The sequence below is a fragment of the Neomonachus schauinslandi genome, chromosome 8 (genome assembly GCF_002201575.2).
Source record: "Neomonachus schauinslandi chromosome 8, ASM220157v2, whole genome shotgun sequence".
Taxonomy (NCBI): Eukaryota; Metazoa; Chordata; class Mammalia; order Carnivora; family Phocidae; genus Neomonachus; species Neomonachus schauinslandi.
The window spans coordinates 142,996,075-143,011,853 of record NC_058410.1 but is presented as its reverse complement, the minus strand read 5'-3'; the positions used below and the strand labels follow the sequence as shown (position 1 = coordinate 143,011,853).

At 43.0% G+C, this 15,779-nt stretch overlaps 1 protein-coding gene across 2 annotated transcripts in view; it reads right to left on the bottom strand.

Annotated features, from left to right (window-relative positions):
* Nucleotides 1–15,779, bottom strand: part of CARMIL1 (capping protein regulator and myosin 1 linker 1) — a 308,066-nt gene that overhangs the window by 111,056 nt on the left and 181,231 nt on the right. For both annotated transcript variants that reach the window (XM_021696859.1, XM_044917255.1), the window contains exons 14-18: nt 15,345–15,422; nt 15,132–15,208; nt 12,458–12,562; nt 7,739–7,808; nt 34–115 (exon numbers count right to left, since the gene is read on the bottom strand). In XM_021696859.1, the coding sequence (XP_021552534.1) occupies nt 34–115; nt 7,739–7,808; nt 12,458–12,562; nt 15,132–15,208; nt 15,345–15,422 (412 nt within the window). The remainder of the gene's footprint in view (nt 1–33; nt 116–7,738; nt 7,809–12,457; nt 12,563–15,131; nt 15,209–15,344; nt 15,423–15,779) is intronic.

The following is a 15,779-nucleotide window of genomic DNA, read 5'->3' as shown; positions in this document are numbered from 1 at the left end:
ATATTTCTGTTTCTTTTCTGGTTTCTGACTTACCGTTATCGGAGATATCTAAGCTGGTGATGTTGTGGATTTCGGCGATGCAGCCTTCTAATACTTGTGCGCCTCCTGATCTCAGCTGGAGAAACACAAACCACACACAAGGTGAAGCAGTCACCTACTGGACGTGGAACCAAAAAATACTAAAAGCAGGAGATACAGTCTCCGACTTGGTGCCAAAGAATGAGTGAATGGTTATCAACTCCATAGCTACCATCAATGGTAAAGAGCCAATCACTAGTCATTGCTACTGTTTCCCATAGCACCGAACTCTGGAAATTGCTAGAAAAAGAAACAGAAGATGGAGACCATACTCTCTGTCAGCATGGGGAATGCAGCTTCTCTCAGCCCACAAGAACTGTCTTCATTTCTGACTTTTGGAAACCTAGCAATTCCCTTTTATACATGGGAAACTGGTATGGATTTTGTTTGATTATTCCAGATTTCAGGGTAGAACTCCACCAAGTAGCAGCAAAACAATCAAAGGAGACAATGAAGATGAAGTGTTGTTGACTGTCATCCACGTCGTGAAGGACCCAGCCCGCCCTCCCACCGAAACGGTGTGCAGTCTCACGATAACAAAGTAAACAGCGAAAGGTGATTATTAAATGATTTGTATAAACTCATCGAGCCACAGAAGAAAAAGATGTTAGATCAATTTAAAATATTATTATGGTTGCCTTGTAGCAAAACTAATTCTCATTCCATGACCTCATTTACTTAAAGAGACAGGCAACCTATAAAACTCAATACTTTGCATCTTTTCCCATAAAACCAAAAGCATTATCTACAGAGGTCAGAGTATCTTTTTATTCTCCACTCAGCAACTATTTGAGTTCCTACCATATGTAAAGGATTGTAAAGGATGCAAATTTCCTGAGCTATGGCCCCTTTGATCGGCTAACTTACTATTTAATAAGGGAAAGAAACTATCATTTATTGGGAACCTATTATGTACCAAGGGAACATAGTACTTCTCTACTGATATTAAGAAAATTAAAATGTTATCTAAATTTCTATACCAAGTGTAAAATGCAAAATGCTACTCCCTAGAACTTGTGCAAGTTCTGATGTAAGAATTTAAAGAATCCTTAGTTCACTATTTTAGATGCAATATTTTTATGGTACCCGGAACCAAAACCTGCCAATTTCCCTGGCTCCTTGGGTGTTAAGCAGTTTTGGGATTGCTCTTTATTCAGGAGTATTTCAGTTGAGGTATTTAAATTCAGCCTTCCCTACTTTCTATGGTGACAGCAGATTACTCTGGGGGACCCGAAGTGAACTCTAAAGGGGAGTGTCACACAGAGACACACCTGCCCAGGAGGCTGGTCTACACACTCCAGGGAAACCAAGACCAATTAACCCCACAGCTGAGGGGCTTATAACCCAATGTGTGGAGCAACTGCCAAGAATCAGCAGGTATTTTACTACACGTGGTTGTATTCCCAGGTGCTCTCGAGCTTACCCACATGCCCCAAGCCCAGCTTTATCACATCATCTCTAGACTCGCCCCGGCAGATGCTACTCAAAGTGTGGTCCACGGACAGGTGGCAGTCTGCAAAGTTCGCTACTGGTCTTAGGTAAAATAAGTACAGAAATTGACTATAAATATTTTAGAAACCTTAGTAATAATAATTTTAGGTCTGTTGCATCTAATAACAAAAAATGAGGGCTTATATTGTTTGTCTTTTTAAATCTTTTTTTATATATTTTTGAAAAAGTATTGGTTTATGATGAAATGGAAGTAAAAAAAAAAAAAATAACAACCAGGTTTTCACCACAAATAGTTTTAAGAAGCACGACTTCAGATCACAGCTTGTTAATACTTGAAGAAGTGAATGTATATTCAGGCTACTTCAAAGTTAAAGCAAAAAATACTTCAGGCAAACACTTCAAAGAAACATAATTTGATATTCAGAGCATGAAAAAATGACACTTCTGAGAAGATAAACGTAAGTGCCTAAGTCTCCACAATTTGATTATTTGCTGTTAGTGATGTCTCTGTTGAGAAGTAAAATTTCTACAAGAAAATCTCTACTTGTTATTATTATCAAGTACAGTAAAAATATTCCATTTACAGATATGGAAAATATAGGTGACATTTAAGTGCTCAATTCTGTTTATTTTACAAATACTCTTGACTGCTAATATTTGTAGCATATACCCATAAAACTAACATTTTCCAATGGCTAAAAAACAATCAAATATACCACAGACCCTATTTTGATTCATAAAGTACTTACACAGTGGCCAAGCTAAGGAAAGCCCAAGGAGAAAAAAATGAAAACACGTTATCAGCAGTAAACAGAACAGAGAAGCTGAAGCCTTTATCAATATACCATGTAAAAAAGCAAGAGTCAGAAAAACACTTCCAACTAAAATCTGCTCCCAAAACCAAAATCAAAAATTTAACTAAGAAGATAACTGATCCTCAGTTACCAAGAACATTCAATTGAATTCACAAGTTATTAAGTGCCTAAAACTCCCCCAAAGCTAAAGCTTTCCCAAAACAATAAAAGCTCTTCCATTACTGTAAATGAAAATCCTTTTAAATGAATTTGCATAATTAGAGGCTGTGTCCACATGTGTGCGTGTAAAACTGGTTTTTAAATTACCCTCATTTGGATCCCACACACTAACATTATTTAAAAGAAAGCAAGATCAAAGAGGAGTCAATGTGACTGAATCACTGAATACTTTTTGAAAAGTTAAAAAATAAACTCACATTTCTTTCCACAGAGAAGTGTCCTCTCACTCGAGAACGGTGGAACATTTCAGATGTTACTCATAGTTCTAAGTGAATAGTTGCATCTGATACTCAAATAGCCATAATGGGGACAAGAGAAACAAGGAAAACTAAAATCTAGACAGAACTTTTATTTGGAAAATTCATTTTCCTTTGGGGCACACCTGGGGGCTCAGTCAGTTGAGCATCCGACTCTTGATTTCAGCTCAGGTCAGGATCAGGGGGCCCAACGGGAAACTGATCCGCAGGGGCTACTACAGTTAGGAACTGCCCCCCCCCACACACACACAGCACACCTGCCTTCGCGCCTCAAAGCTGGGTGAACCACTGTCAAGTCGGACGGAATTGCCTCAGAAGTTCCTATTCGCTTGCAGCAATGTCCTACTCATTACAAATTTTAGTATCCGGGGCTCCTCTTTCTACACATCATCAAAGCATCTTGCCATGAACTGTGGAATGAGTTTGTGCAACTGTGGAACGGGAAGTTTCTTCTTAAAAGAATTAACTCTACACCCAGACCTACACCTAATTCTCAGCTGTAATTAGCCTTTGAGTCTCTGTTGAAGCCTCGGGGATTTTGCTCTCTCACTTGGAAGGAGAGTGACGTGGAAGAATTCAGTTGCAGCACTTACCTACTCTCCTGAGGTAGGACTGTGAAAAAGATTTCTCAACACAGGCCAAAATGACAGACCCACGGCCTCCCTTCAGGTAGACAGGTACGTGGGGAGAATACATCTGCGTGCCAATTTCACTACTACCATATAAAACAGCTCAGAAATGCTTCTTTTGGAACTAACCTTGAGGGCAATGGAACGCATTTCTTTGAACATCCACACGGATGCTGAATCCTTACCCTTTGAGAGTGAATTAGGATCAGCCACAGGCCATTCACAGACAAGTTGGGCCATAGAGGGTGATACGGTTTTGTGTTGGAAATCAGGTATGACTATAAATGGATGAGACTGATTGTTCTTGAAAGATTTAAAATAGCTTTGAAGGCAAATCCCAAAAAAATGTTTCAGAAAAGGCAGAATATTTATATGGCTTCTAAATAAAAATTTTTCAGAAAGGCCATACTGACCCATGCTGTGAATTCTGACATTCAAAATAAGGCTTCGCTGTAGTAATCCTCTTCCCTCCCAATTATGGCCCACATGTGCCGGGCTCAGCACGGTGCCAAATACTGTCTCGCAAACTGTTAAAATCTCCATTCCACAGGTGAGAACCAAAGGCTGAAGGAAGGCAAGCCAAGTGGCTGAGCCAGGTTTCAGAGGGCGCCTTTCTGATTCCAAAGTACCCACCCTTTGCAATGACCCCCTTTTGTCTCTCATGACTACTTGTAATCCCATGTAGACACTTAAAAACACTCAAGGGGCGCCTGGGTGGCTCAGTTGTTAAGCGTCTGCCTTTGGCTCAGGTCATGATCCCAGAGTCCTGGGATGGAGCCCCACATCGGGCTACCTGCTCGGCAGGAAGCCTGCTTCTCCCTCTCCCACTCCCCCTGCTTGTGTTTCCTCTCTCGCTGTGTCTCTCTCTATCAAATAAATAAAATCTAAAAAAAAAACCACTCAAGTATAGTTGACACACAGTGTTACATCTGTTTCAGGTGTATAATATAGTGACTCAACAATTCTATACATTAAATGCTCACAAAGATAAGTGTGGTCACCATCTGACACCCTACAACGTTATTACGATACCATTGATCATATCCCCTTTCCATCTCTATAAACAGTTCCGACTTGAAAGTTACTTTCCTCTCTCCTCCCAATAAACTCAACCATCTTAGATGATGGCCTTTTATCTTCTGTAACACCCATACAAACCTGATTTTAAAATTAACCAGTGGCAAGTAGCTATTTTGTAAATAAAAGGAACTATTTACTTATAAATATACAAAGACTTCACGGTATTTCACACACACAGTAGAGGGGATTGTGTCTACGAGGGCTAAAGACAGAATGAACAGAAAAAAACAGACACATGCATAATTTTAAACTTCCAAGTCGGCGAAAGATTTTTTCTGAGAGCACTACCTAAACTCTGAAGTGTCAAATCATTAAGAGGGTTAGCAGTTAATACTCAAATGGCCAAGCATTCTACAAAGATAATATCATAACCCCTTACACCTTTACCGGAGAGATTTACTCTATCGTGGAGAGGAGCAAAGTGAAACCTAGTTAGATTTGGACACCCATCTGTAAGAAGAAAAATGTGATAAGACGCCTTAATTTAGAAAAATAATTTGGTGTTTCACCAATTTCCACGAGCAGCAACATAAGGTGACTTTATAAATGTGGCCCCTGGGACTGTGATTCAAGCATTAAGATGGTGGGAGAACATGGCACCAAGGTAGTCTGGAGGGTCCCCATCTCTCAGCAGTACCGCTGCATCATAGAATCCATAAACGAATGGCCAAAAGGAAGTTGTAATTATCACCATCGTAATGGCCAACCCTACCATCAGAGAGCAATCATTTCATCTGGATTCCTGCCTTAGTAAGAAAAAAATTATAAAGGAAAAGTCTAGTAGCCATTGGGGGGAACCATATGAAACTGCCAACAGCCTGCCATTTCTGACCTACAAAAATGTCAATTTTATCAGTTCGCCAAATAGAACTGTCTTTGAAAGTTATTCCCAGTTGGATCACAATGGAGTTTAAAGAACAAGCTACACAGTGATATAACACAGTCTTCTTTGGGCATATATGGCACCTGACAACTTATTTGAGAAGAAAATATCTAATCATACTTGAGTTCTAATAATTACCTATATAATTAACAACAATCAGGAAAGCATACTTTCATCATGACTCTGCCATTAGTAAGCCAGATTATTTCAGCTTCTTTAGAACTCGCTTTCTTCATCTGTAAGTATGGGAACCAGATGATCACTTACGTCCCTTCCCATTTTGATCACAGAATTAAACAGAAGATGTTGTACTGAGAGCAGTCACTATATTTAATGAGGAAAGTGAAACAGCTGGGTCATTCAGTAGTATCAGATAGTAGAACAATCAAGTTTATACCAATTTGCTTTTTTTGACAGAATAACCCTTCCTATCCCCATTCTTCTTACTGCTCCCCCCATACAAAAGTTTTTACTACTGCCGGGTCCCGTAAGAAAGTATTAGTAAGCAATTAATTCATATTTCCAGACTCGGTTTCTATTATATGATCTGTCTTTATAAATAAAAGAACACTGGGGGTGCCTGGGTGGCTCAGTCAGTTAAGCGTCCAATTCTTGATTTTGGCTCAGGTCATGATCTCAGGGTTGTGAGATCAAGTCCCACGTTGGGCTCTGTGCTCAGCACAGAGTCTGCTTGAGATTCTCTTTCCCCCTCTCCCCGCCCCTCCAGTTGTGCTCTCTCTAAAATAAATAAATAAATCTTATTAAAAAAAAAAAAAAAGAACAGTGATTTACACATGAAAATTTGACAGTGCACTTTTTTAGGGGTTTTGTGGGGTTTTTTTGTTTGTTTGTTCCTTTTGGCTTTTCTTTTTTCCAAACAAAATGACTAGGTAAATCACATACAGTTGGTATTAACCCCAGCTCAAAATTAAAAAAAAAAAAAAAATTCCTGCACTAACAATTTACATGGTATGATTTCAAACTTGCCAGTTTCTAGAATTTTCAGAGAGGTAAAGCATCAATCTTCAATATTTAGTGTTAGGCTTGGTACCTGGCATTCTGTTAGGAGCTAAGGGAAACACAAAATGAGTAAGACACAAATAGTATCTTCCAGAAAGTTACAGCCTAGCAGGGAGAGCACACAGGAGCTAATCGAACAGTTTCGCAGGACACCCCATGGGTCACTGTCCAAATGCACGTCACCATCATTAAGTACCAGACAATCAGAAAAGAACAAGATCGCCAAGGGCTGAAGCCGTCAGGGGGGAAATTCTACAGACAGATAAGCAACAAAAGCAAAGAACCCTTACATGCCCCAGATGCCCCAGGAAGCACTTTGCAAAGAAGAACTCCTCTAAACCCTGTAAGGAGCCACTGGGAGGGGCACTAACATTGCTCCATTTTGCAGATGCAGACATTGAGGTTTTGCAGTCTTGTCTAATTCATGCGGGACCGCATAGCTAGTAAAGACCAAACTCGGATCGAACCCTAGCAGTCTGATGCAGGCATGGAGGAGACTGGACTTGAGCTAGATCCCCGGAGAGGGAAGCCTTGGGGAAGAGGGACATGGCAAATGTGTGGCAGGAGGAGAGAACAGTGGGCAGAAAGGCCCAGGAGCAGGAATGAAGGGACATCACCTCCAGCCCCAGGAAGAAGGAACCACGTACGACATGCTGAGTAAAGTCAGGCTCTGAAGGGGCCCTGTGGCTTGTACCTGGGTCTTTTCTTACTGGTCTCCACACAAACTGAAAGTCTCAAGACTAAAAGTTCAGGTACCCTCTAAAATGCAGAGGCTCTTAGTCTCAAATTATCTTGGTGTTCTTTGATAGGAAGGGTCTGGAATTGCTGTAATTTTGAGAAGCATCTTAATTTTCCTGTTTTAAATCGAGACATTAAAAAATAAGGCGAATGACAAGACAGTCATTCTCTTGCACACACTCTGAATCCAAGTCAGGTTACACGCATCTGTCCCCTGCAAGGGACATAGAACATTGCATTTTTCATAACGGTAAAGCTAGTCTATGGCTTTTGTATCTCGAGGCTTCATCATAAAATACTTAAGCAACTGGCACGAAGAATGAATAAAAAACAAACAAACCCCAAGTCATTAAAAACACACTTGAATGCTTTCTGAACGGCGTTCTGTGGCTGTTTGTAGATAAAACTTGCAAAATACAGAACATCAGAAACTTCTATAAAATGTATGTTTTTCTGCTTCATTTATACTCTCTGGATTCACAGCATCACACTTTTTCCAGGAAAGAGGCAAAGCAATTTTGAGGCTATCATAATCTCTTCCATCCCATAGTCTGAACGTGTTCTTACCTCACAATTGCTGAGATCAAGAGAAACCCCCTTCAAGTTATGATTGCAAGCCAGGCCCAGCAACAGCGCTCTGGGGGGAGAAAACACACACATTAGACACAGATTCCATAGGCTGCACCGAAATACGTTCGCACGCTGAATAAAGCCCAGAAAAGGTCAAGCACCAAGCACCATGTCAGGTTTTAGAATGCCCACTGCATTTCTTCCTCCCAGACACAGTGAGAACTGACGCTGTAACATTCTTCTGTCTGACTCAGAGCAGGCCCATTCCAAACGCCGGGATCGCTATTCCTAAGCAAATAAACCAACAGTACCCCTAACTGCACACTGAAATTAAACGGTGTTCATCACAGATCAATTCCCACCTGCATCTGCCTGAGAACACCTTTAATATCGTTTAGAAAATTATGAGGCAATTGTTATTAGAGTAGCAAAGTCACACTGGTTTTCCCTAAGGAATAGGTTATGAGGGAGTCAGGCTACGCTGTATCCAGGACCAGAAATTACGGTCTACGGAGAGGGTGTTTTTGTTTTTTTTTTTTTCCCAGCATCTACAGCAGGAGGTAGGAAGACAAGAGCATGGGAGATAAGGCCCAAGTCCGGAGTCCGAGCCCAGGATCCTGCCTGTCTGTCCAGCTATGACAGGCTGGTCTCGGGGCAAAGCACATCACCACCGTGAAGAGGCATGTTCTGGTCTGCATGCTGAGGAGACTGGACTAATCATGTGGCTCGCATCTCTAAGACAATGAATCGGTTCCACCTGCTCAAGTCAGTCCCGTAAAGTCTAACACCCTTCAGCAGGCTTCACGCAACAATTTGACCCAGGCACACACATCCATCAATCACGCTGAAGGGATCACAGACCTCAACCGGGCCTGGGGAGGAACACACAGGTGAGCACCAGAGGGCTCCTGCTGTTGGGCAAGGGCGACGTGTGTGTGTGTGTGTGTGTGTTTGCTGTCAGGCAAGGGCGACGTGTGTGTGTGTGTGTGTGTGTTTGCGTGCGCGTGCACACAGCACTGTAAGACAGGCAGACAGGAGGCAGTACTGGGGGGGGTGGGGGTGGACCCAAAGCATCAGCTCCTCGGGGAACTACTGGTTCTCAGTGTTCCCATATTCTCCACCTCGTATACTCCACAAATACTGCGGGGTGAGAGTGAGGTGGGAAGGCACCTCCTTCACACCAGTCTCTGGGATCCCCCCTGCCGGTGACTCTGGCCTCATCCACCCACTGAGCGAGAGAGCTCCCACGGTGCGCGTGGGGCCCGCGAGCTGGGCTGCTTCCAGGGAAGAGTGCTGGAGGCGGGTAGTGCCTTTCTTCTCATTCCTTCAACCCAGTTCACCAGTCCCTTCTTCTAAACACTGGCCGATGAGAAAGGCTGGGCAGATCTCATCTGTGTGCATGCTCCTGTTTTATTACTTATTAAATTGCTTCTCTTTCCCCAACAAGGGCTTCCCCCCCTTTCCTTCTTGGGGGCAGTATTGAGCCGCCAAAAGCGCCTGCGGCATGGAGAACCCAAACACCAGCGCCGAGGTCCTGGCTCTGTACACACAGTGGGTGGCTCCCAGGACATCACACATCACTTTTCTCTGTCTCAGGTGCTCATCAGCAAGATGGGACAGTCAGCACATTCCCAAAGAGGTCCCTTCGAGTTCTCATATGTGCTGAGTTTCTAGAACCCAGCCACGTATTTTAACACTCTATTCTTACAATGCTTCCATGGAAGGGACATTCTTCCTGCTCGCCTGACAGGTAGATTAAGGCCAAGGAAACAATGGTGTGCTTTCAGATATTTAAGGATGGTACAGAAAACCAGTGATGAAGATATAACAGCTCCTGAGCCTGGGAAATACAAAGATCCCAAAGCAACCGTAAAACAAAACCAAAGGGAACAATGACGAAGCCTAGCTCGCACCGGGGAAAGCTCCACGGCCGGAAGCGCTGTTACTCTTCACGCAGTGATGGAAAAATGGCCTTAACGATTGTCCTCTCCAATCCTCCATCATTACTGCAACACTGGTTAAGAGAAGAATTTGCATTTCATTTCGCCGGGTCTGGATATGTGATGCTAGTTAACATTTTTGAGAAGCTCATGCAATAGGTTTCTTAAAAATACTCAGCCCGGGAGACGGGGAGAAGGGGGGCCATGTGACAGGGAAGCAAGGAAGGGCACAGGGAAGCAGGGACAGGGGGAAGAAAGCGAAAGCGCCAGCATGAGCAGTAAATAGGACCTCGGGCCTCGCTCTGAGTGACGCAGAAGCAAGGAGCATCCTCAGGACGCACGAGAACCACACTGAAGATTTTAGGAAACACAAGGAACAATGTCACCATGTTCTTTACTAAAACCCCTGTGGCCTGACAAGTCTGCAAGGAAAAAGCACAGCTATGAAGTAAGCGGTCATAGTCTTTCGTTGTTTCTGAAGAAGCCCCAGATTGTGGGAGACTTCTGCAGAACACAGTGATGCCCAAACTTAGAAGGTTTCTCTCAAAAGCATTTGCATTGCTTTAGCATATTCTCTTATGGCTGCTGACCTCCAACCCCTCAACAAGCGAGGGTCTCCGTCCGCCCCTCTGGGTGTAGGGGAAGGTGGTGGGGCAGGCACGTCGGGAGCCTAGTGGCCGCTGGTGGGCACCACGATGTGCCTCCCAGAACCCCCTCAGCAGTCAGTCCTCCTCCGGGGCGCGACCTCGGCCAAAGAAACGTGCCTCGCCCAGGCCACGTCCTTCCAGAGGCAGACTATACCAAGGACCGATCGACACGGGGTAGAAAATCCGAGTCTCTGTCCCCTACACGCTATGCTCCATCTCAAAGTCTGCTTCCTGAGAAACCCGACCTGTGACCATGAGTTTGGGCAAATTACTGAGCTTCTGGGGCCTCCATTTCCTCAACTCCAGACTAGGAATCACAACACTCGCTCACAACTGCTGTCAACATCGAAGTGGGAGCCTTTTCCCTCATGTTAAGATTTTTATTAAGTGAAACAGAGAGCTGAAGAGATTACTGACAGGACACTATTAAATATTCACATAAATAACAGCAGGTCACAAGATTTAACAATTACAAAATAACTTTGAGGCATAATTTTTATCAGTAAGTCTCTATAATAAACAGTACAGTAAAATCCAGTGTTGTGGTGGTGTGGAATATTCTATGAAATCACTAATGCTAATCAATGAAGAGCTACTCTGTATTTCACAGGATCAAGAACACTGAAAGAATTGGAATACTGTGCACCTGTCAGTAACTTCTGAATAAGCAGATCTCTTATCGGTACGCTGAGGGCAAGGATCAAGTCTGGATCTGCTTTTCACCCAGTGCCCTCCTCATATCTGGCACATTGTAAATGCACAATAAGTATTAGCTGAATAAATGAATGAAGTAAATGTGACTAAATTATAATGGATCCCCCTTTAGAATACTGATTCCGAAGTTAGTTTGATTGATATCCACACAAACAGCCTCATCATGAGACTTTTACTATCTGAGCTGTTACATCTACAGACCTCTAATACATTAACTCAATGTTTAAAAAAGAAAAGGCCTGGGCACCTGGGTGGCTCAGATGGTTGGGCGTCTGCCTTTGGCTCAGGTCATGATCCCGGGGTCCTGGGATCGAGCCCCGCATCGGGCTCCCTGCTGGGCGGGGAGCCTGCTTCTCCCTCTGCCTCTGCCTCTGCCTCTCTCTCTCTCTCTCTCTCTCTCTGACTCTCATGAATAAATAAATAAAACATTTAAAAAAAAAAATTAAAAAAAAAAAAAGAAAAAAAAAAGAAAAGGCCTGCCATACACCATCGGATTTCTTTCTTAGCACTTGACTAGATCTACTGTCCTTAAAGACATCCATTGTTTTGGTCTCATGGTGCCATATGAGATACTGCAATCAATTTCACACCTCTCAAAAAGAAGAAAGCAAGTCACAAATTAGATAAAGATTAATTTTCTAGTAAAATGAATAGCAGACACTGATTTTAACATGTCATACAAATTACAAGGGAAAAATTAAATGCTGATTTACATGCCAACTAGGGAAAGGAGAAATCTGTGCATGCATTTGGGAGCATGTGACCTGTACACATTTGTAACTACCTGGAAATATGTTTTTTAGACTTGTAGAGAATTTGATTCTATGGCCCTTCTGATTATTTCTGGCAATGGTGAACAGAAACTTCAAGGACGACAAATTATCCTCAAACTTTATTTTAAAGAGTTTAACTTCACCGCTAAGGATATTAACCCATTAACTAAGTTGACTGCCAAGTAAACACACCAAACAGACAGCTTCTACTGACCTAAGTAATTCAGGAACTAAAGCATCTAAAAACTGATTCTGTTGCATACACACTGTGTACAGAGTTTATTATGGTTAGGAGAAATATGGAGAAGAAATATTGACTAGAACACACACATGAAAATACCTAAAGTGGGCTGAACAGAGGTTAACATAAAGTCAGTGGTACCTGACTTTACAGATCAGTGACAACTGCCAAGGTCACAACCCAAAGAAAGATTTTTTTTTTCCATAGAAGATGCAATAATATCAATAGTGCACAATGTACTCAAAAAAGAATGTGATTTCCTTTTGTGCCCCAAAGTGAGAAAGGCATTTTCATCTGCTTGGCCTGCTTTAGGATTACGTGTCTTCTTCCCTTCCCTCAAGCACATTCATAATAACAAACTGAATGTTAAAAGCTCTGGAGAAAATGAATTAACGACTCACTTTAACGGCTCAGGAGACAGTTTTGTGCCTGAAAGGTTGAGCTGCATCAGAGACAGAGAGCTACTGAAGAACTGTTTGAAGGACGGGGGTACTTCTTTTCCTTTCCTGAAAAACAAAACACAAGAGTCCTACCAGGAGCAGTTATACTTGGGGTTGGGTACCCCACTTCCAGATTAGCAAAATTACCTGTTGGTTATTCAGACACTGGGGAAAAAAAATCCAGAAATCCATTACATTTTCAGTAGAAATTTAAAGGTAAAAAGAAACAAAATGTCTGGAAGCTAAATAAATCCAATACCATCAAAGGAACAATGCAAGAGAAGTTAAGACATTTAAGTTCTTAAAACCACTGCTATTCTTTGTAGCCAATGATCTCAAAACGTGTTTTACCCATAGATCTCCTTGTTTGAATTTTTAAGAAATTGGGAGGTCAAAGAGGATGTCTATTTCTCACAATTTAATGAGCTTTCCCTCTGGGTGGCACTGAATACTAAGGATCGTTACGTGCACTTGGCAAACTCTCAGACGCAGCCTGTCTCAGATGCAACAAGATGTGACCTAATGGCGAACTCAGGAACAACACAGAAAGTCTGACTGGCATGAAGCCTGCGTGGCAAAGATCCTGCTCAGCTCCTACATCCATAGGGCAAATCTAATCATTTCAGGCCAAATATTCAAAAAAAGACAAAACTCCAAAGAGATGGCTATAAACTGCAAATACGTGCCCTAGTTGTTACAGCAGAAATCCTACATCTCAAAAAGAAAGTAGAGTCAACGCCACGCTAGGAGGGCTTTGGGAAAACAAGACCCCAGGGTCAAAGTTGGAATGTGAACCCTTTGCTTGTTTTGTTCTATCTGCTAGAAGTGATGGCAGGATTGAGTAAGTCCACATGCATGAAGTACTCAGCCTGATGGAGAGTAAACACTCATTTAATGGTAGTTATTTATACTCTGTGGGCAGATTCAGAGTCTCAGGGCAGAGGCCAGGCTAGCAGTCTAGCTCACCCACATAACATTCAACAATATTTCTTGTACAAAGGTCCAGGAAAACCTATGTTAGAAAAAGGTTTTAAACAAGATAATTTTAGGCTACCTGAGAAGAACTACCTAAGCAACCAGAATCTCTAAGAGGTTGAAAATAAATTTAAGAGGAAAGAAAATTCTGGTAGAATAGATATTAGATGTTTCCAATGAACTCTGGCTCCAAATAGTGAAACAATATAAGCTTGTATACTCCTGTTCGTTTTCGATGAGCAAATGTTAAAATACTCTCTGAAGGGGCACCTGGCTGGCTCAGTCAGTTAAGCGTCTGCCTTCGGCTCAGGTCATGATCCCAGGATTCTGGGATCCAGCCCCGCATCGGGCTCCCTGCTCAGTGCAGAGTCTGCTTCTCCCTCTCCCTCTGCTCCTCCGCCCTCCGCTCATGCTCTCTCTCTCACTCACTCTCTCTCTCTCAAATAAAATCTTAAAAAAAAAAATACTCTCTGAATATACTTCTCCTCCTACTACTTTGTCTGGGTAGCTACTGTACCAATGTTTCCAAATATTCACTGCCCCTTTCTGTGGGAGGACGATGCTTCATCCCCCTACTGCTGGCAGGCATGGCCATGCGAGTCCCTTTGGCCAAGGGGACATCACATCAGACAGAAGTGATGTGTGTGACTTCCAGAGAGAAGCTGCACCAGCCAGTATGAGCTGTGACTCTTTCCTCTGCTACATGGCTAGAAATCTGCCTTTCAGATTAATGGCGATGTGGCCAGCCCACAAGGGACATGTCACAAGACTACCACTGCTGAAAGCCATGGAGATGGGGGTGGGGAGCTACACAGAGCAACCGAACATACCCTGACTGACACACTTATGAACAAAAGTACGAACAGGCTGGCTGACAGTCCACAGCTCCGTGTAAAGGCATCAATTCCAAGATAATTACTAAGGGCTTGCTAGGACTGTATCTAGGTGAGGTGCTGGGTGTTTAATCACAACCTCTCATTTGGATGACAAGCTGATTTGTTAGTACAGTCCCGCTCTGTAAGCTTAACAGCTCTACTGAAGACCAGTCATCACAGAGAAGGCGCCGGGGTGGCTCAGTCAGTTAAGCGGCCGATTCTTGATTTCAGCTCAGGTCACGATCTCAGGGTCCTGGGATCGAGCCCTGCATCGGGCTCCATGCTCAGCATAGAGTCTGCTTGAGATTCTCTCTCTCCCTCTCTCTCTGCCCCTCCCTCCTGCGCGTGTTCTCTCTCTCTCTAAAATAAATAAATCAATCTTATTAAAAAAATCATTAAAAAAAAAAAAATGCATGAGTTTGGGACCGGCCATACTCTTTGCTCCCCAGAGGGAGTTTATAGTTGCTTCCAAGTTCATTGTTGAGAAGTCCCTCTAAAAGAGCTTTTACTATATTAAGAGAAGAGTGCCCATCCTCATGGGACAAGCAGTTATTAGACAGTTCACATAGCAGGCTGGGGAGATTGCTAAGAACATCCATCATACTGCAGTGAAAAAATACAACAAAAACTTGCACTTTCAAGGCCTTGTATTCACAATTATGGTTTAAGGCCACCTCCCCTCACGCACAACACGCATCCTTTATTGCTCTGTTTTCAGATCACCACAACCTCCTCTGGGAGGAAGACACTCCTAGATGACAGTGGTGGCAGGTAAAAAGCCATACCGGTGAGAAAAGACAGCTCTGGAGAGATTGAGCACGGCTAAATACTGGAGGCATCCCCGGAGAAGAGCCGCGCAGACCTGAGAAAGAGAGAAAGCACTCTCAGTTTCCAATATTTCAAGGCCTAAGAGAATGTTTTATTAGAGAGAAAAGCCTCTCTCTATCACCCCTAAATGGCTGGTCTGACACCCCAGCACAGCATCAAGAACACATTACCATGTCCAGGGAACATTCTGTATTGGATAAATCCAGATGAGCAATGGCATTTGGCTGGGCCAAAAAACTGTACATGTACTTGAAATAAAAAACAAAAAAACAAACATATTAGGATCTGGAAACATAGACACACATGTTAATATTTTAAAAAGAAGTTGCCCAAATCCTCCCATAACCATTCTCTACTCTTCCCAAGAGGATGAGCAGAATTTCATGTCATTCCATGGCTTTCCCCGAGAGCAAAGTTCCAAAGAATATTTAAAATAAAAGTAGGGGGGGCGCCTGGGTGGCTCAGATGGTTAAGCGTCTGCCTTCGGCTCAGGTCATGATCCCGGGGTCCTGGGATCGAGTCCCACATCGGGTTCCCGGCTCGGCGGGGAGCCTGCTTCTCCCTCTGACCCTCTCCCCTCTCATGCTGTTTCTCTCTCGCTCGTT